General features: G+C 50.6%; 8 protein-coding genes across 8 annotated transcripts; 3 read left to right on the top strand and 5 right to left on the bottom strand.

The window, feature by feature from the left end:
• Nucleotides 1-543: 543 nt before the first annotated feature.
• N7473_010408 (40S ribosomal protein uS7) lies at nucleotides 544-1,590 on the bottom strand (the record flags this gene model as incomplete). Its single annotated transcript, XM_057156347.1, has 4 exons — nucleotides 544-638; nucleotides 713-935; nucleotides 1,069-1,252; nucleotides 1,463-1,590. 4 exons carry the CDS (start codon nucleotides 1,588-1,590, stop codon nucleotides 544-546), a joined length of 630 nt encoding a protein of 209 aa, XP_057005002.1.
• A 970-nt stretch (nucleotides 1,591-2,560) lies between these two features.
• Nucleotides 2,561-8,475, top strand: N7473_010407 (putative AMP binding domain protein; the record flags this gene model as incomplete). The annotated part of the gene is made up of 4 exons (XM_057156346.1): nucleotides 2,561-2,620; nucleotides 2,685-2,707; nucleotides 2,827-7,449; nucleotides 7,509-8,475. The coding sequence occupies 4 exons, from the start codon at nucleotides 2,561-2,563 to the stop codon at nucleotides 8,473-8,475; spliced, it is 5,673 nt and encodes a 1,890-aa protein (XP_057005001.1).
• Nucleotides 8,476-9,595: 1,120 nt separating this feature from the next.
• N7473_010406 (uncharacterized protein) lies at nucleotides 9,596-9,910 on the top strand (the record flags this gene model as incomplete). Its single annotated transcript, XM_057156345.1, has 1 exon — nucleotides 9,596-9,910. The coding sequence occupies one exon, from the start codon at nucleotides 9,596-9,598 to the stop codon at nucleotides 9,908-9,910; it is 315 nt and encodes a 104-aa protein (XP_057005000.1).
• Nucleotides 9,911-10,600: 690 nt separating this feature from the next.
• On the top strand, nucleotides 10,601-10,933 carry N7473_010405 (SNF2-related protein; the record flags this gene model as incomplete). Its single annotated transcript, XM_057156344.1, has 1 exon — nucleotides 10,601-10,933. The coding sequence occupies one exon, from the start codon at nucleotides 10,601-10,603 to the stop codon at nucleotides 10,931-10,933; it is 333 nt and encodes a 110-aa protein (XP_057004999.1).
• A 466-nt stretch (nucleotides 10,934-11,399) lies between these two features.
• On the bottom strand, nucleotides 11,400-11,783 carry N7473_010404 (uncharacterized protein; the record flags this gene model as incomplete). The annotated part of the gene is made up of 2 exons (XM_057156343.1): nucleotides 11,400-11,668; nucleotides 11,741-11,783. The coding sequence occupies 2 exons, from the start codon at nucleotides 11,781-11,783 to the stop codon at nucleotides 11,400-11,402; spliced, it is 312 nt and encodes a 103-aa protein (XP_057004998.1).
• Nucleotides 11,784-12,182: 399 nt separating this feature from the next.
• Nucleotides 12,183-14,080, bottom strand: N7473_010403 (uncharacterized protein; the record flags this gene model as incomplete). The annotated part of the gene is made up of 2 exons (XM_057156342.1): nucleotides 12,183-12,920; nucleotides 12,970-14,080. 2 exons carry the CDS (start codon nucleotides 14,078-14,080, stop codon nucleotides 12,553-12,555), a joined length of 1,479 nt encoding a protein of 492 aa, XP_057004997.1. The 3' UTR covers nucleotides 12,183-12,552.
• A 711-nt stretch (nucleotides 14,081-14,791) lies between these two features.
• N7473_010402 (uncharacterized protein) lies at nucleotides 14,792-15,133 on the bottom strand (the record flags this gene model as incomplete). The annotated part of the gene is made up of 1 exon (XM_057156341.1): nucleotides 14,792-15,133. The coding sequence occupies one exon, from the start codon at nucleotides 15,131-15,133 to the stop codon at nucleotides 14,792-14,794; it is 342 nt and encodes a 113-aa protein (XP_057004996.1).
• Nucleotides 15,134-17,658: 2,525 nt separating this feature from the next.
• N7473_010401 (misato family protein) lies at nucleotides 17,659-19,612 on the bottom strand. Its single transcript, XM_057156340.1, has 5 exons — nucleotides 19,474-19,612; nucleotides 19,211-19,413; nucleotides 18,713-19,151; nucleotides 18,141-18,655; nucleotides 17,659-18,072 (listed from the first exon to the last, which is right to left on the bottom strand). Exons 1-5 carry the CDS (start codon nucleotides 19,543-19,545, stop codon nucleotides 17,805-17,807), a joined length of 1,497 nt encoding a protein of 498 aa, XP_057004995.1. The 5' UTR covers nucleotides 19,546-19,612; the 3' UTR covers nucleotides 17,659-17,804.
• Between the last annotated feature and the right edge of the window lie 95 nt (nucleotides 19,613-19,707).

The following is a 19,707-nucleotide window of genomic DNA, read 5'->3' as shown; positions in this document are numbered from 1 at the left end:
GTGGAAGGGAAAAGAGGCTGGAGGTCAGTTGCGCTCTGAAACTTTTTTTCCCGCCGTATCGATAAGCGACCCAACTTGGAGAACAAGCGCGGGCGCCTCCACTATGCCCATTCAACAGCCTGCCAATCACCAAAGTATCAGATTGATACTGCAAATCAATGAGTTTTTACTTTATCAGAGCATTTTAGATTTGATTACAATGGAAGATTCCTTGAAAATGTCATCTGAAAGAACTCGTAGACTACTTTTGAATGCTACAGAAAATCCATAATCGCATGATGTGAACAGTAAAAAAATTTTGTTTTTTCACTTAAGACTTGGCCATTACCACCCAAGGCCCTTGTGACCGCATCACAACTGCTGAAAAGAAGCTATCCGATTGTGTTCCCATTTTTGGATCCTGCTTCCTCCGTGGCTGTCCCAATCCATGTACAGCCCGGGCAGTTGTATGTCAATCATCCGAAACCCGGTGAAAAACACCCCGTTCACTCCAGTATCCATAAAACACATAGGACCAAACGGAGAATGCATCCAGTACACCCTTTACCGGTTAGACTTGGCAACACGCTCCAGCTCGTCCTTCTTCTTGATGGCGTAGGAGTTGCTGCTGCCCTTGGCGGCGTTGACGAGCTCCTCAGCTAAAAGGGAAATGTTAGTAAAACTCTCCAACAAATTCACGAACATATTCGTCGAGGAATGGGATAAAACGAACCAAGGCACTCAGAGATGGACTTCACGGAGCGGAAAGAGCTCTCGCGGGCGCCAATGGTGATGAGAGCAATGGCGGTGTTGACACGGCGGAGGGGAGAAACATCGACGGCCTGGCGACGGACGGTACCGGCGGAACCAATACGGGTGGAGTCCTCACGAGCACCGCAGTTGACGATGGCATCAACAGCGATCTGGATGGGGTTGGAGTCGGTGGTGATGTTGATCTAGATGGAAGAGTTAGATGCGGATCATTGAAGATATAATGCTCCAGGTATCTGGGCGGAAGTTGAACGGTTGTCCAATTCTTCGCAGATCTGTCCCTAGAGGCAAATCATAAACATTGAATGGGAAACGCACGATCTCGAAAGCGTGGGCGACAATGCGGACAGCCATGGCCTTCTTTCCGTTGTTGCGGCCGTTCATCATGATCGAGTTGGTCAGGCGCTCGATGATGGGGCACTGGGCCTTGCGGAAACGCTTGGCGGCATAGCGACCGGCGGAGTGGGAGGTGTAGACCGGCTGGCGGATCTGGATGTAGTCGCTGTTGGCGGGCAGAAGAGGTTAGCCATTCGAATTCCACATGGTGAATTCGACGTTTGGTTCCTCCAGAAAAATTTGTCCCGGCGCGCGCAGAATTCCCCGCATGCCCTTTCTCCCATCTCTTGCAGCGCAACTCGCTCCCTGCATATCACCCCCGGGACCAAATCCTTCCAGAAAAAAACTCGTTGTCGTCGATTCGAGGTAGACTCACGTCAGGGAGATGTCGCGGATCTCGACATCCTCGTAGCTCCACTTGCCGAACAGGAGAACGGGCTGGTTGTCGAGGTGGGCAATCTCCTTAGGCAGCTGAACGGCCTGAACATCCCCGGAGTCAGACATCTTGATTGTCGAGGGGGGGTGGTGGTAATGGGTGACCGGGTTGTCGAGGGTGGTTGAACGATCAATCGGGATGACTATCCACACAGGAATTTGGAGGTGCTCTCGCTTAGCGGTCTGTGGTGTGTGGGTGGAGTCACATGAGGAATTTTAGGGCACTCGCTCGGATGAGTAAGCACGGAGAGGTCCTTCAGTCATGTGACCTAGGCCTTCCATGTATTGTGGCCTCAGGTGTCAAACACCACTGTTCCGGCTTGGCATTCACATTACTCCGTAAAGTGCCACAATTCGCAAAGTTTCAATACTTCCCCGCCATTGGATTGGACATGTCCGACATCTTGTAATTATCTTAACGCGACATTTTTCTCCGAATGAATCGCCTATCTTCTAGCACACAATTATAGGACAAATATGCAATTTCTCCATAGGATTATACTCACCAGTAGACAATTCTAAATAAGTACAGCTGACTGGGGGCCGAGACACAACGCCCACTGGTACCTGAAAAAAGCCACAGTTTCTATCACAACCATTTGGTACACCGTATGTACTTCGTATATAGCCCCTAATACTTCTAGCGTTGCAATGGCAACATAGATTTCCTTGACTCGCTAAACTCCTCACCTCCATAATATCCATAAATATAGCATCAAATTACCCGACTATAACTATTCTGGTCAGCACTTGTCTCACTTGTACACTTCGGCTCGCCTGACCGCCTTTGGGGTGGGTGACGTTGTCTCCAGCGGTCCAACACTTGAGACCAGAACAATTCGTTGGTGGTTGGTCAACATTGCTAGGGAAATTCAACTACAAGCAGCAGGGGTCTCTGCATGTCACCCCTCTTCGGCTACCACTTGTTGCACCTCGGGAAATTCCTTGAGATGAGGCTTTCTTGACTGACCATTACTCCATCCCTCCCCCGCGTGTTCGATCCACTTCCTCGAATTGAGGTCCTTCCTGTATTCTTCTAATGGCGGAGGAGAATCCAGAGTTCCAGTCCGCTTTGCGGGAGCTGGACAGGGAGCTGGAGGTATGTTTAACCACCCAGAGTTGATGATGTCTTCTTGCGCTTACACAGGGTGTTGTTCGAACAGGAGGGTGATATCACCGAGAAAGGGTAGGCAGTCGTCCCGTAGCATGGCAATCCTGGACGAGCATTAACATGGGGACACATTGGTCGCCCACTGAGTCACATGAGGTCTGCTACACAAGAACGGCGCACTAACGTCAGAATAGGTATCAAAAGCGACGTACCCTCCTGCTCTCCCAGTTTCTCGGCCCCAACAAGCCGCTTGAGATAGGCTCTCATGCGGCCGCAGGCTATGGGGACCCGTCCGAAGGCTCCCATATCAACCCGCCAGCGATATTGAGCGTCCGACCACCGACTGCCGAGTCTTTGCAACCGACCATTGCTTCTCCGACATATGCAGGCGCATACGAAGGCATGCAAAGTAGTGGAGGATATGGGTACAACCACCGAGTCAGCGTGGACGCACAGAATCCGTCCTCGGCTCCAGCCGGATCTCACGAGCGAGACAGTACGGGCATGTTACAAGCTGTTGATCGAATGCCATCTACGGCCTCGTACGATTCGCTTTTCCTTCCCAAACCTCCTGTCCCCGGTTCGCAAGGCCAAGATGGGTCGCGCACCGCGACTCTGATGAGCCAGAGCTACGCCTTTAACCCCGAGTCACAGCCGGAATATGTTCAGTCTGAATATGATCAGCCCGAGTACATGGATGATGGTATGGAGGGCTACGATCCTGCCTTGGGTGGGGTCACGCGACAGTCAACAATGTTGGATTCTCAGCAGGGCTACTTCTCGGACTTTGCCGGACAGCAGCATGATGATTACAGGGAAAGCTATGGTGGTGGTTTCCATCGCTACTCTCAATCAGGCGAGGCCTTCTCACCTACGGCGAACATGGCGCCGCCATTCATTCCTCCCTCCGAACTGCCCCACGGCCCGGCAATCCAGCATCTCTTACCCCTCGAACCTCGAGATATTCCCTTTGCAGTGAACGATCCTCATGACAAGAACATCCCCATGTCAAATTTTGACAATCTTCCGACGGTTCTTCGACACCGCGCACGAGTCCACCCGAAACAGCCTGCATACTGGGTGCTGGACCAGAAAGGCAAGGAAATTGCATCAATCACATGGGACAAGCTAGCAAGCCGCGCAGAAAAAGTTGCACAGGTCATTCGTGATAAGAGCAACTTGTACCGCGGAGATCGTGTCGCGCTGATCTATCGCGAGGCTGAAATCATCGAGTTCGCCGTGGCCCTCATGGGCTGTTTCATCGCAGGAGTGGTCGCTGTTCCAATTAACAGCCTGGATGATTACCAAAGCCTGAATCTGGTGCTCACCTCGACGCAAGCTCATCTAGCCTTGACCACCGAGAACAATTTGAAGGGGTTCCAGCGTGACATAACGGCACAGAAGCTCAATTGGCCTCGTGGAGTTGAATGGTGGAAAACCAACGAGTTTGGCAGCTTTCATCCCAAGAAGAAGGACGATACACCCGCCCTCGTTGTGCCCGATCTAGCATTCATCGAGTTTGCGAAGGCTCCGACAGGAGACATGCGCGGTGTCGTGATGAGTCACCGAACCATTATGCACCAGATGGCCTGTCTAAGTGCCATTGTCTCAACTGTACCTATGGAGTCTAGTGCCAGACCATACGCGACCAAGGGAGAAACCATTATCAGTTACCTTGACCCAAGACAAGGAATTGGTATGATTCTGGGTGTTCTCTTGACCGTCTACGGCGGTCACACAACCGTCTGGCATGAGGATCGCGCGGTTGAAACGCCCGGTCTGTATGCTCATCTTATCACCAAGTATAGAGCGACCATCATGGCTGCGGATTACTCGGGACTGAAGATCGCCGCATACAATTACCAACAGGATCCCATGTCCACCAGACATTTCAAAAAGAACTCAGAACCCAATTTCGGCAGCGTTAAACTTTGCCTAATCGACACAATCACTGTTGATTCGGAATTCCACGAGATCCTGTCAGACCGATGGCTGCGACCTATGAGAAATCCTCGTGCCAGAGAGATTGTTTGTCCAATGCTTTGTTTACCTGAGCATGGCGGCATGGTCATTAGTGTACGCGACTGGCTGGGTGGTGAGGAGCGAATGGGATGTGTCTTGACCCATGAGATGGACCCAGCGGGACGAGACAAGAAGGAAGAAGACGAGAAGCTTGAGAAATCGGACGCCCCGACCGGCTTTGGTAGCAGTCTTTTGGGCGGTGGGGCTCGCGTTTCGGCTCCAAAGGAGACCGCAAAGAATGACCTTGGTGAGGTCCTCCTCGACAAGGAGGCTCTCAAAAGCAATGAAATCGTCGTGGTGGCAATGGGAGAGGACGCTCGCAGATATGCTAGCAGCATGCCGCATACTGTCCGAGTCGGCGCTTTTGGCTATCCTATTCCTGATGCTACACTCGCCATCGTCGACCCTGAGACCAATCTCTTGTGCACACCAAATGTTGTTGGTGAAATTTGGGTGGACTCTCCGTCGCTGTCGGGAGGCTTCTGGGCGCTGCCCAAGCACACCGAGGCCATCTTCCATGCTCGGCCTTACAAGTTTGAAGATAATAATCCTACCCCCGTGCTCGTGGAGCCTGAGTTCCTGCGCACTGGTCTGCTAGGCTGTGTGATTGAAGGCAAGGTATTCGTCTTGGGTTTGTATGAAGACAGACTGCGCCAGAAGGTGGAATGGACTGAGCATGGCCAGGAGATTGCCGAACACCGGTATTTCTTTGTTCAGCACTTGGTCGTCAGTCTCCTGAAGAAGGTGCCCAAGATCCACGATTGCACAGCATTTGATGTGTTTGTGAATGAAGAACATTTGCCGGTCATTGTCTTGGAATCATATGCTGCTTCGACGGCGCCTACAACGTCTGGTGGTCCGCCGCGTCAGCTTGACTCTGTTCTTCTTGATTCGCTTGCCGAGCGATGTATGGAGGTTCTTTATCAAGAACACCATCTCCGAGTCTATTGTGTTTTGATCACCGCCCCCAACAGTCTCCCTCGTGTGACCAAGAATGGTAGATTGGAGATTGGTAACATGCTGTGCCGCAAGGACTTTGAAGCCGGTATGTTGCAGGCTGTGCACGTCAAGTTTGGCGTGGAGCGGTCTGTGATGAACTTGCCCGTTGGTGTTGACCCCGAGGGTGGCATCTGGTCACCCCTTGCCCTGGCGTCCCGGCAAGATATCTTGGCCTACCAGGAGAAACAATATTCTGGTGTGGATTACAGAGATGTTGTTATGGATGATCGAACCTCTACTCCACTTAACCAGTTCAAGACCATTGTCGATCTCTTCCAGTGGCGGGTTTCACGCCAGGCTGAAGAGCTTGCTTATTGCTCCATCGACAGCCGTGGTAAAGAAGGCAAGGGCATTACCTGGAAGAAGTTTGATCTGAAGGTCTCCGCGGTTGCAACCTACCTCAAGAACAAGGTCAAGGTTCGACCCGGTGACCATCTGGTCTTGATGTACACCCACTCGGAGGAATACATCTATGCTGTTCATGCCTGCTTCTGCCTAGGTGTTGTTGTTATCCCGGTGGCCCCCATTGACCAGAACCGCCTCTCTGAGGACGCTCCTGCATTCCTTCATGTGATCAACGACTTCAATGTCAAGGCTATCATTGTCAACACTGAGGTTGACCATGTCATGCGGCAGAAGCTTGTTTCTCAACATATAAAGCAGTCTGCACAGGTTCTTCGCATTGGTGTACCGGCCATCTACAACACCACCAAGCCTTCGAAGCAATCACACGGTTGTCGTGAGCTTGGCTACACTATGAAGGATGCTTGGCTTCAGGGCAATCAAGCTGCCCTTGTTTGGACCTACTGGACTCCCGATCAACGACGGATTTCCGTGCAGATTGGGCATGATACCATCATGGGCATGTGCAAGGTGCAGAAAGAGACCTGTCAAATGACTAGCTTACGACCCGTGCTTGGTAGTGTGCGCAGCACTCTGGGTCTCGGATTTCTTCATACTTGTTTGATGGGTGTCTACGTCGGTGCTCCCACCTACCTCGTCTCTCCCGTCGACTTTGCTCAGAACCCAATGACGCTGTTTGTGACCCTTGCACGGTATAAGATCAAGGACACCTATGCCACCAGCCAGATGTTGGACTATGCCATGAGCACCATGGCCGGAAAGGGCTTCCAGCTTCAAGAGCTCAAGAACTTGATGATTTCTGCCGAAGGCCGTCCCAGAGTCGATATCTACCAGAAGACGCGACTGCACTTTGCATCCGCGGGCTTGGACCGTACCGCAATCAACGTTGTTTACTCGCACGTCCTCAACCCCATGATTGTCACGAGATCGTACATGTGCATTGAACCGATTGAGCTTTGCCTAGATCTCCGCAGTCTTCGCCGCGGTTTGATTTATCCCGTGGACCATGATACGGACCCAACGGCTCTTGTGGTCCAAGATTCTGGAATGGTGCCCGTCAATACCCAAATTGCCATTGTTAACCCGGAAACCTGCACATTAGCTCACGTTGGCGAGTACGGTGAGATCTGGGTCCAATCAGATGCTTGTGCCCAAGGCTTCTACAGGTCTACACAGGAGTTTGATGCTGAGAGAATGAATGGTCGCGTCGCAGATGGTGACCCCAATGTACCCTATGTCCGTACCGGTGATCTTGGCTTCTTACATACTGTTACTCGCCCCATTGGTCCTGGTGGGCAGCCTGTTGAGATGCAGGTGCTTTTCGTTCTTGGAAGCATCGGTGAGACCTTTGAGGTCAATGGCTTAAATCATTTCCCCATGGACATTGAGAACTCGGTGGAGAGGTGCCACCGCAACATTATGAAGGGAGGATGGTGAGTGTTTCTTCCGTAATGCGCTTTGATTATACACGAGCTAACCAATCTATCTACAGTGCCATCTTCCAAGCGGGTGGCTTGATCGTGGTGGTCGTCGAGGTCACTCGCAAGTCGTTCCTGGCATCTCTTGTTCCTGTGATTGTCGACACAATCCTGGGCGAACACCAGGTAGTCGCAGATATAGTCGCTTTCGTCTCCCATGGGGACTTCCCTCGCTCGCGACTTGGTGAAAAGCAGCGTGGAAAGGTTCTGGCTTCCTGGGTGACGCGTAAGCTGCGCACAGTTGCTCAATTTAGCATCCGCGATTTGGACGAAGATCATCCATTCAACCTTATGCAGCCTCGTGCTAGCCGTAGCTCCAAGCCTGGAAGCACCATGGGTCACAGCATCCGCCAGTCCAGTATCATTCCTGACGCTGACGTGCCTGCCGTGCCTCGATCCCCAGTCACTGCGGTCCCTGAGGACAGAGCTGTCACCTTGCAAGAGTCTTATCGGGACATGGCGCCTGTAACTCTGCCGGAACTTGACACTCGCACGGACAACTTTGTTTCCTCGACGCCCGTCCCTGCACCGACCTCGGCTGTACCTCACATCCAGGAGCCACAGTCCGCAACAATAGTGACGGAGGATGACGACCATTTCGATCATCACTTTGATGATCACCATTTTGACGATCACCGCTTCGACATGGTGGATGGTTCTAATGAACCTGGTCTTGGACCATCCCGCGATTTCCGCTTCAGCTTTGACATGATCAATAGCCCTGTCGAGCAGCTACCGCATAATCCGGTTCAACCTGGTGCCGAGTATCACCCAGCCAGGCAGAGCTCTCTCGCCGGTCAGCAACAACCCGGATATCATGGGGATGGCGCAGGGTATGCAGTTCCTAGCCATCAACAAAGGCCCGGAACTCAGGAAAGCGGCCTGATCGATGACTGGCCCCAGGAGGCTCTCATGTATCAGTCCGCCCTTGGCGGAGAAGACGCTCACCGAAAGCCCTCTGACGCTGGCAACCGGATTTGAAGTTTGAGTCATGAGTCATGAGTACCCGAGGCATGCCTGCCTCTGTACATGCCACTATGTGTCAGGTTCTCTAGAGTAAAAAGGAACGCGCATGGCTTCAAGAGCCGTTGACGACGCGATTGTTGTTTCGACTGTGGACTGATTTTGTTGGGCTGTTTCTCCCTCCCCCCCCCCTCTTTGTTTCCCCCCATTGTTTAGCATTTATGATCTTTTTTGTGATTCGTTGAAGAGTATTTACTTCGCATCTCCCTGAATACCTGATTTGCACCATTGCCTGCACTGTTACGTTTTGCATATGCGCTGGCTTGTTTTCTTGTACATAGCAATCACATACCCAAGCATTCACCTACTAAAAACCACATTCAGTTTCCTTCAATTCTCGGACATCACACTTTTAGGCTGAGGCTAATCGCACGCTCACTTGTGCTTTTGCACGACAGACTGCCCCATTTTTCGGATATGGTGGATTTGATAATTCGACGATATAAATCTTATTCTGTAGCGTAGTAATATTATTATGTTCTTCTACATTGGGGTTCTATCAGTTTGAATCCCCGACAAATTTTCAAAATTATCTTAGCACTCACTGGTTGAACGCTATCTGTCTATCAAGCAAGACAATCAGAAAGACCTCTTAAAAAAAGAGTGATTGAAGCATGTTTAGTTGGTCCCGTTTCTCTGGTTCTAGACTCAGACCTTTGAACAACTATAAGGATATCCTAACAAGAAGATCGTGATTCAGTTACTACGCTAACCCCTCAATGGGTGTGACTTTCAGTACACCAGTACCGAGGTGAAGACGATGGAAGGCTCCTGGCGCCTGCCGGAGCCTTTGGAATGAAAACCTCACAGGTCCTGCACGATCTGTGCCGCAAAGACCAGTACAAGGCTGCTCAGAACGTCATCATGGACTAGTACACATTCCGACATGCCCACAATTACGGACTTGGTCCCGAGGCAAAGGTCCCTGGAATCGGCCGCAAAGGAATCCCAGGAGTTGATCGCCAAACCAAGATTCCTGAAGTTACTATCGGAGGATACTCGTGCTGAATATGCCAAGACCAAGTTCGCCGCAAGTGAAAGGGCAAATGTTTACACGCTCTAGTACGCCTACCAAATCATGAAGACAGTGTCGTCGCTGTTCCCTTCCTCTGATGTCACCGAAGAGCCATTCAAGCTTGATTTCTATAACAGTCTGCATAGCGTTTGTGTTCTGATTCGGTACAACAAGGTCTTAAACGATAGCAAAGGCCAACTAAAGACGAAGAAACCGCAGGCCACCACAGCCATTCCGCCACAATATAGGGCATATAGCAAGGACGGAGATGTCCAAGGTGCCGCTAAAGCTAGCTTGTCCACCGATCGGGATACTGACTTTGATGCCTACTACTTTAGCGCTCTACGAGAGCACCAGCGGAGCACCAGCGGAACCTGATCATATTCACGCTGAAGAATCCGCAAGGCACCTTCGCGACTAAAGAAGCCGTCCGAATGCTCACCGAGAATATAGGTCGAGCTAGCATCAATACCGATGTTATTAAGCCCCCAAAGCCAATAGATACCTAACAGCGGAAGGGCCTGCTGGAACGCTGTGTTAGGGAGTACTTCATCGAGGAGAACCTAGTCTACGAGCCGACGGATATGCTCCTAACACCCGATGTCTCGGACAAGGATCTCATAGCCACCGAGGTCCTTGCTACTAGAGAAAACATTGCCAGTTCCAGGGAGGCAGATACCGAACGAATAGAGAATTCTATAGCGCAAACCAAAAAGAACATCCGTACCGAGATAAATGTACCAATCGGGGAGACTGCGTCTTAGGCGAAGCACGCTCAAGAGATAAAAAGCAAACCAGGTCTCCGCACATTCTATACCGCTCGAGGAAGCCTGCGAGTATGCCGGAATTCCCTTGATTAACAGGCAGCCAACTCTGAAGCCGGAGGATAACGATCTCAATACTACCACCATCCTACAGCCATAGCAGCCTTCGGGCATGGCCTAGCTAATACGTCAACTTAACAGCCCACTTCACTGTAGAGTGTTGTCCGATGCATGTGGATTAGGGAAGACATTGACGTCCCTCTCGTGGGTTTACTTTGCGACCCGGCGAATGATCTTGCGCAATATGCAGCGCCAAGAGGATAAAGAGGAGCTGATACCATATCATGCTTCTCTCATTCTTGTGCCTGCCCGAGTCATTATCCAATGGGTTGGACAAGTGGATCGGTTTTTCGGCAACCAGTTCCGGGTGCTGATTTTTTGGGGCGATCCCGATCATATCGGTGACGCGGAACGGAAGGAACGGACAATTGGTTCCCTTGATGATCTCCTGGACAAGCTCCATAATCTCGCTCCTGAGGACCCCAAGTCTGCCTATACTCTGGTCATATCTAGTTATGACACTTTCCGAGTCCGCATTAGGGGTCGGGGTGCCGATGCAGTTTTGCCCATGAGTTAGTTGAAGCCAGACCCGGCCCTTTTATGCCGCTGACATTGTGCACCGGCGCTGACTTACTTGGGCAAGATATTCGGTGAATTCCACGATCTCTGGAGGGGACTGCTGGGCTGATGGGTATGACTAGTGGGCAAAAAGGTGTGAGAGACTAATGTGAATGAATCGATCTTCCTGGGAGATGTAAACAGTGAGAAGGCAACTTGTCCCACTGAAGTATTAGAAGAATGTCCGGAAATTATCCTTGTTGACAAGAAACCCTTCCTAGCCACAAACCACAAGCTCGACAACTTGAGGGCCTGAGAGTTGGTGAAAGGAAGCAGAAATTTCATCACGGGGATTTCCTCTTCAGTGGCTTCAAGCACTTTGTACAGCAGTAACCATGTGAGTTGGGCCTGGGAATTGGCCAAACTGTTTCTCCCATCGAGATTGGAGTGTGATAGCGACCTCGGACAGCCAGACTTTCTGGGCTTTAAACACCGCCGCGATTCGCGGTCGCTGAACGAAGGAAAACGATGATGGCCATTGGTGTCGGATGGGGAGGAGTGTCGGATGGTTGTGCGGGTGGAGCCTGGTTATTGTTGCTCGGAGGGGCCAGGTTTTCAGAATGATGAGTTTCTGGGAGAGACATAACGTGATCTTCGTCGTGATCTTCATCGCTCTCATCGTCGTCGATATATTCCTCGTCTGTGTAGTCCTTGTCAGTGTAGTCCTCGACGATTTCATCCTCGACATCAGCTTCTGCAAATGCTCCAGATAAGCCCTACTCATCTGGAGCATCATCGTCGCTGCTGATGACGATAAGATCACTACTGATGACGATTGGCAGGGTGGCGGCTTCATAACAATCAGTCATAAAAGTCTTCAAGTAGAGGGGGTGTGGAGTGGGGTTTCTATAACTCACCTCCGGACATTTCGATCTGAGCAGGATTGAGAAACGGGACCAACTAGACATGCTTCAATCACTCTTTTTTTAGGAGGTCTTTTCAGATGTCTCTAGAATCATCATTCTTGATAGAACAGATACCGTTTAATTATTTAGTGCTAAGATGATTTTGAAAATTTGTCAGGGTTTCCAAGCTTATAGAGCCAATTATAGAAGAACGTAATACTATTACTACGCTGTAGCGTAAGAGTTGTATCGTCGAATTAGCAATTCCCATGCTCGTGGAAATGCACAGCATTTGGAATTGCTTTAGTCTAGTCAATTGAGATAGGTAAATTTGTTAAGACTAAAATACCAAAAGACAAAACATTATATCAAATCAAATCTCATATCGATTATTGAACTACTTTATGCAGCACTAAACTAAACTAAGCCGTGCATCAAATATTGTGATAAGGAACGTCCGTCAGTCGTTAATCAGACCTCATAAAAGTGCTGCGACCTGCAAGGGTGCAGGTAAACAGGAATTAGAGAGACAGCCTCCAGGCCATCGGTATCTCCATTATGCCGGAAGCTGCCAAGAATATAATTTTTTTGTAGTTGTTTTCGTCGTTTTTCGGGTTGCCCGGCTTTACAATTCACCTCCTCTTCCAAGAACCCGTATATGATCTGTGAGAATATCGAATTAAGAAAATCAAATTACTTTCTCACAATGTCAACGAAGGCATTGCTAGAGAGCTTAGATCAGGGCCAGAACGACAGCCAGAGCGGGGATGAAGCCGGTCAGGGATCGCTTGAACTGAGAAGAAGCTCCGTTGAAGGCAGGGCTGCTGGTAGCAGGAGCCACTGGCGCGGTAGTCTGGACTGCGCTGGTCACGGGAGAGGCAGCAGGCGAAGACTGAACCGGAGCAGGGTTTGTGGGAGCAGGGTTTGTGGGAGGAACAACGGGAGCAGTGGTGGGAGGAATAACGACAGTAGTTCCCGGAACCGAGGTAGGGTGAGGGCAGCCCTCACTGCAGGTAATGACTGAAGTTACAGTAATTGTGCTAGTGGAAGTCACGGGCTGAGTGATAGTGGACGAGCCAGTGACAACAGTGGTCCAGGACACTAAGAAAAATTAGCAATAGAAGACTTCAAGCGACGTGGGTTGACATACCAGGGCAAGTGGTTGTAGTATACACGGTGGTGATAGTGGTGGTGCTCTCGGGAGGAGGAGTTGTCGTCTCAGTCTCACAGGGAGTTGAAGTGGGAGGTGGGCCAGTAGGAGTAGTAGTAGTCTCACAGGGAGTCGAGGTTGGAGGAGGGCCTGTAGGAGTGGTGCTGGTTTCACATGGAGTCGACGTAGGAGTAGTGGTAGTCTCACATGGAGTAGACGTAGGTGTGGTGGTCGTAGTCTCGCAAGGAGTAGAGGTTGGAGACGAAGTAGTAGTCGTAGTCTCGCAAGGAGTAGAGGTTGGAGATGGAGTAGTAGTCGTAGTCTCGCAAGGAGTAGAGGTTGGAGACGGGGTCGTGGTCGTAGTCTCGCAAGGAGTAGAGGTTGGAGACGGGGTCGTAGTCGTAGTCTCGCAAGGAGTCGAAGTTGGAGATGGAGTAGTAGTCGTAGTCTCACAAGGAGTCGAAGTTGGAGATGGAGTAGTAGTCGTAGTCTCACAAGGAGTCGAAGTTGGAGATGGAGTAGTAGTCGTAGTCTCACAAGGAGTCGAAGTTGGAGATGGAGTAGTAGTCGTAGTCTCGCAAGGAGTAGAGGTTGGAGACGGGGTCGTAGTCGTAGTCTCGCAAGGAGTCGAAGTTGGAGATGGAGTAGTAGTCGTAGTCTCACAAGGAGTCGAAGTTGGAGATGGAGTAGTAGTCGTAGTCTCGCAAGGAGTAGAGGTTGGAGACGGGGTCGTGGTCGTAGTCTCACAAGGAGTCGAAGTTGGAGATGGAGTAGTAGTCGTAGTCTCGCAAGGAGTAGAGGTTGGCGGTGGAGGAGGAGTCTCCGTCTCGCAAGGAGTCGAAGTTGGTGGAGGAGGAGTGGGAGTATCAGTTTCGCAAGGAGTAGTCTCCGCGGTAGTATGGTGGCCTCCACCATGGCCCCCATGGCCACCATGGCCATTATCATCGCCACCTCCCCATCCACCATCATCACCACCGCCTCCCCATCCTCCCTCGTCGCCGCCTCCGCCTCCACGGGCAACGATACCGACGTTGCCAGCCATGTCTCGGGGCAGAACACTACCCGAGGCCAGGCTGGCGGCGTAGAGTATAAGAATCGAGACGCCACGCATCGTGTCTAGCAGAAGAGCGAGGGTTATGCTAGAGCTGAATAAAGGCCGGATATTTGAAGGGCAATCGGATAATTGCCTAAAACGGAAGTATATAGATAGCCGTTCCTCGATAACGAAGGACAAGAGGAACCGTAGCGAGAGAGTTCCTTTGGACAATTTGCTTCCAAGAGCCAAAGAAGAGGGGGTTGTCGTGGGCGATGAGGATGGCTTAATTTATATCTCAAGCCACAAGGTTCAGCGCAAACCGGAGTCTTCCTGCGAGGGGGCAGGGTGGCAGACAAGCCAATGGACCGATCAAGCCATCCGGAATTGTTTTTTTTTCTCGCTTTTCCCTATCTCACCATATTTCTGGGCCCAAAGCGTGCATTCATCACGCCGCTTCGTCACAATTCGTCCAGTGGGAGAGTCAATTCGTACGACGGTGGTACCGAAAAACAATAGCCAAGTCGACCCACAACTGGCACCTAGCTTGAAAAGGTAAGTGAACCTAGTAGGTGCAGCAGACATGGAGACTTTTCCGCTGTCTTCCATCGACCACGCCAGGCCACAATATGCACTAGACGTACCGTGAACAGGATCTAGCTGCAGGGCAAAAGTTAGTGGCACGCCTCAAGCCGGTTGGCTCGGTGACCTGTGCTTGATCGATGGAGGACATGGGACGTATCCAATAAGGGCGGGCGTAACCGAAGCATTGGAGACTGGTTCGGTCAATCATGAGAAATCAGAAGACCAGAATAGTCGTTTACCAAACTCAAAGAGGTCGACTCCGAGCGGAAGTGAGATCGAGTCAACCGATGATGTATATAGTCTAGCTTGGCACTGCGGCGGCGGAGGCCCGATGGGTACGATGGAGAGCTCCACTGGGACCATTGTCCACTCAGCGTCCATGGCCGTAGAGGGTTGAGGCTGCGACTGGGGACCGTGGCCATGGAATCCTTGTCGATAGGACCCGCCCGTCCTTTGTTTGGTCAAGATCATGGCTTGGTGGATCATGGCTTGGTGGCTCATCATGGCTGGGGTTGTGATGGTCCCTGGAATATTCTCTCCGTTCATTTTGGAAGGTGTCCGTATTGTACGTCATGAGATCTAATTGAGACGAGTGAGACCATTGAGAGACGTGGCGGGAGGTCCCAGACCTCTCTGCTTTCCTTTTTTTCTTTCAGATTCCTTCGGTTTTCTGTTTGCTGGATTAGCTTGGACTGCGATTCGTGGACCCGAAAATAGCTAAGTCGTGAGATGGGTTTCATTTGCTGGTCGGAGGTTCGAGTGCTTGTGTGGGGAAACCTCACGAATGAAAGGCCGGCCTGCAATGAGAAGCGTCTCCCGCCAAAGGAGGAGTCCAGAGATCCTACCGCACTTGGGCTGGAATGGATCTTAGCGAAGCACCCTATGACAGTTTGGGTGCATGATTATTGACGTATTGAGGTATTATTGGGAAAAAAATTGGAGTCCAGTATTTTGAGTTGCTGTAAGGCAGAGTCAATTCGAAGAATAACAAAAAACTTACCGAAGAATGATGATCCCCGCGCATTGGGGAGTTCTAGACCCATCACTTTCATCGATCTGCGAGGATGAAGTCGATATCGAATTTTTTGTTTTTGCTTTGTCTGGCTTTGTTGTCATATTTTTCTTGACTGTCCAGGGGTCTTGCGAGTTGCCCTGGTCCAAGGTGGGCCAAATGCATGCCACGAGTTTAGTTCCTGCAGTTCACCCGCTTTCCCCCGTCTTTCGCCACTGCGATAACAACAACAGTACATCCTCCGTACTGTAGCCAGAATCATAATTGTTGTACCCTCTGGGCCAGGTCCTTGGCAAGAGTGGTGCATAGCGGGTAGTGGAGCCTAGGAAAGCTCAGACGGGGGAGAATAATCCCGGAAGGATCAATAATGGAGGCCGGCTGTTCGTTCATCGAGCCGGTCCCTGGAGTCGTCCTGGACTTCACCTGCAGGTAACGTTACATGACAGAGAGAGTTGTCCCTGCCCGGTTTTGAGAGACATGATGGGCGATGATGTTAATCTGACGCCCAAAGGTGGGAAGGCGGGCACTGGGACGGGACCTGAGGACTGGGGGAATACTGGGGACGCCCCGGGGGTGGTGCGGTGTGGAGCAGTCTTGGGAAGGTTAACGACTCATCGGAGAGGACTTCTGACCTGGCTGCCGAACAGACTGAGCTCAACTGGCCCTGAATTGAAACTAGCGCGAGTTGGTGCAGGGTACTTCCCGAGTGGCGCATGCGATTGGGTGCGATATCAGCCATGCAACTGACAGAGCATTTCATGATGTCACAAAACAGGCAACTGGACAGACCTCAGAATCAGTATTATTGTCCAGTTGACCTAGTGTGGGTTAGTGCAAGTTAGTACTGACAAGTAATGGTCAGCCCTGATCGGGTGGTTGACGTGGTGAGGAAGTTTGGCGTGTTTTACCCCAGTCTTTCCTGTGGGTGGTTGTTCTGGTTAGTGGCGGCCGCATCCACCAGGCCAAAATGTCTCGGATGGCTGGCCGGTTTCCATGGCTCCTCCACTCACAACACAACTCGACAAGTTTTCACCACATCATTACTGTACAAATAGTTAATAGTATTACCATGATGCTATGAATCACAATCCGAGTCATCAATATATGCTTGTATTTTCCTACCCATTTTCAATTGGCCTGGTGCCACAGTCTTCGATAACTTGACAAGCTATTGCTGGGGGGGGTTGGCAGGGAGGCTGGTTCAGTGCAATATAATACCTCATAACGATCACAATAATTCCCAACCTCTCCTTCCAACCGGCTAGCTCGGATCAATTGGCCCAGTCCATAGGGTTCAACGGTAAGCTATCCCAGCCTCGTCCGTTGCCTCTGTTACTGCTGCCCAGCGTCTGGAAAAACAAAACGAATGGAGGATCTCGAGATATCACCTGACACCAAGAGCCCAATGTTCGAGAGGGGTCACCGCGTTGTCTCACTACTAGGGCCGACGCTAAAGCAAAGCAATAATAATGTAAAGCACCGAGAACACAGGATGTGGCTGCCCAGCCAAAGTGTCTTAAACTCTCCCATCGCCACGTAGAATTTGTAAGACAGATGTGGCTACAGTGGTAGTTCAAAGGTCCGAGTCTACAGACTAGAGAGACCACCTAATAGATATGCTTCCACTTTTTGTTTTTCAAAAGGTCTTTCTAAAGGTCATTTCAATCGTCTTTCGTGATAGCTAAGGTACCATTACCAAGTCTATCATTCAACTTGTGACTGATAAGATGATCTCACTGATCCTTGGTCATAGTTTCGAACTTAGGAAACCCTACTGTATTTGGGCACGGACTATGAAGTCTGTCCAGCCCACTGTATTTATGGTATTGGCCGGTTTGATCAAACGTGGGGGAAGGAGAATAATGAGGCGTGGAGTCGCAACCATGGATTTCGTATTTCTAGAAGAACTTTTACTCATGACTCCATGACTCAGCGCTGACGGTGGCAGCCTTGCTAGCTTGCGATACATAAGGGCGTCATGCGCTATTTTGGGGATGACCGGGGTAAAAAGGAGGGGGAATCCATAATTCGCCGCACGCTAGCAAAAAAGAAGCCATTGCTGCTTAGTTCATTATCGCGGTATTCAACGTTCGCTTGTAGACTACGGTAAAACTGGCTCGACTCTCGCCAATCTAATAATATGGATAGCCGAGGACGATGAAGTCAGAATCCCCATGGCCAACTTTGAAAGCCGGATTTTTCGGTCTAATCGTCGTCCTCATCTGACGATCCACTGCTCCATCCCGTCTCATAGCATTCCCGGATCTCGCCCAGCCCGTTGACCATTGCCTCTCGCTCATCCACCGATAGCATCCGTGCAGCGGTGGCCTGAATAGCCTTGATCCTGTCGGCTGTCCGAGTTGAAGCGGTCAATGCGGTAAAGATACTCAACCCATCAGCACTAGACGGCGACGCGGAAAACATGCCGTGCGGGAAACTGTCGATAATGGGTAGCCGGAGAGGGCTGTGGTAACTAAGACAAGAAGTTCGTATGTCAATGGATGGCGGTTGAAACTGTCTCAGTAATTGTCCGAGTCATACCTTTGTAGCATTGGCTCTGAGTTATACAAACGAAGCTTGCGAAGGTGACCGATGTCACCACTTTCGGGTGATTGAGTGGATGTCTCGGTTTCGTTGCCTCGCATCATCTGAACTTGATTGAAAATAGTTGCGGTCTCGGTATCTTGGTTGTCATAGGTGAAGTCAATGTCAAACTTAGTCTGAGGTTTTGACGAGCCCTCCGTATCGGACTTCGGGGCTTTCTCATATTGATTCTCTGGGTTGAAGGTCGACTGCAGCTCGTAAATATTGTGTCTCCCATCATCTCCGGCCAACGAGGCCTCAAAGTCATGGTATGGCCGCAGTCGAGACGGCAACGTGATCGTTTCCACAGCCGCACTCAATAAAGCAGACCTTTGCCATTCAGAATGGCGGTCTACGCTGATGTAGCTCGGGAGTTTCTGAGGAATATCGACAAGTGGCACATAAAGGTTTGCCTGGGGCGAGATCGAGTATAGCGACTTCGCCTTATTCGTGTCCCTCTTGAATTGGTGGTGCTATATTCCAAGTAAGTATGTTTCCTGCTCGTAGTTGGAATGGATATTCAGACTGACTCGCTGTACTCTCGTCCCATCTTCAATGGCCCAAATCCAGATACTCTTCTTGCCATAGTCATCTCGTAACCTATCGATGTACCGAGCAGCGAATCCACCCCATGCGTCATCGGACCCTGTGAAGAGTTGAATTGTTCGCATTTGGTCACATTCTTCAGCAAATGGTCTGACATCCCGATCCAGCAGGTCATGCTCCTTATCGAGGTCATTGAACAGGTCTTCACCAACGTTCCAATCCTCAAAAGGCATGACCTGGGAATTCAGCTCATATTCGTTAAGTTGGACAGCAGAACGTGGGTGATAAAAGACCCGATTGTAGTCGGACCAGTATCGCACCGTTTCTGATGTTAGACGTGGGGCGGTCGTGCCTTGATCTAAGCTTCTTTGATATTCGCTTTGCTGGATAGGTGCCTGTTTCTGTATAATCTCAAGGCCATCCCTGTCTTGATAGTCAAAATCATGCATGGTAGCTCGGCAAGCGTAGCGGGTTCAACGTACCACAAGCCCTGGCCGGCCATGGCGTCTTCTGTGAGCTCGTACAGCGCATTATGCTTGCGCAAGGTTCCAAATCCGCCTTTCAAGTCATAGATGACTGTCCGTGGAGTGTACGTCTCGGACCCATCAGCCCCGACACCAGGACGAAAGTGGACATCATGGTCCACTGGTGACTCTTCGCCTTCCTTGTATGTGAAATAAGATTCCTACTCATACATTAGAAATAAGAACGTTGAATCTTGGCGAGCGGCAAGAACAGAACAAACCTGGAGATTCCAGAAATGGGTCGCTAGGTAGTTCGCCCGCTGACCCAGTTGAAGCGTGACAATCTCATGCATCTCTGAGATTGATTCTTCTCCTGTGATCAATATGATGCTTCTCAAATTCGCTTCCTCATATTGTGCGAGTCCTTTACAGACGCACAGATGTCAATGGGCGACTCTCCCACTAGCGCTAATCCCAAATAGGCATATCTGGGCACGTGATGATTAGCTCCTCGT

The sequence above is a fragment of the Penicillium subrubescens genome (genome assembly GCF_028828155.1).
Source record: "Penicillium subrubescens strain IBT 31985 chromosome Unknown utg000007l_segment0_segment0, whole genome shotgun sequence".
Taxonomy (NCBI): Eukaryota; Fungi; Ascomycota; class Eurotiomycetes; order Eurotiales; family Aspergillaceae; genus Penicillium; species Penicillium subrubescens.
The sequence above is the reverse complement of the archived record's forward strand: the minus strand, read 5'-3'. Positions and strand labels throughout refer to the sequence as shown.

What these genes read in the sequence shown, in the direction of transcription:
- N7473_010401 (XM_057156340.1), bottom strand. Translation starts at nt 19,545, where the DNA reads ATGCATGAGATTGTCACGCTTCAACTGGGTCAGCGGGCGAACTACCTA. An exon ending in CCCATTTCTGGAATCTCCAG is followed by an intron (nt 19,414 to 19,473) that starts GTTTGTTCTGTT and finishes ATGTATGAGTAG; the next exon opens with GAATCTTATTTCACATACAA. An exon ending in TCAGAGCCAATGCTACAAAG is followed by an intron (nt 18,073 to 18,140) that starts GTATGACTCGGA and finishes TTCTTGTCTTAG; the next exon opens with TTACCACAGCCCTCTCCGGC.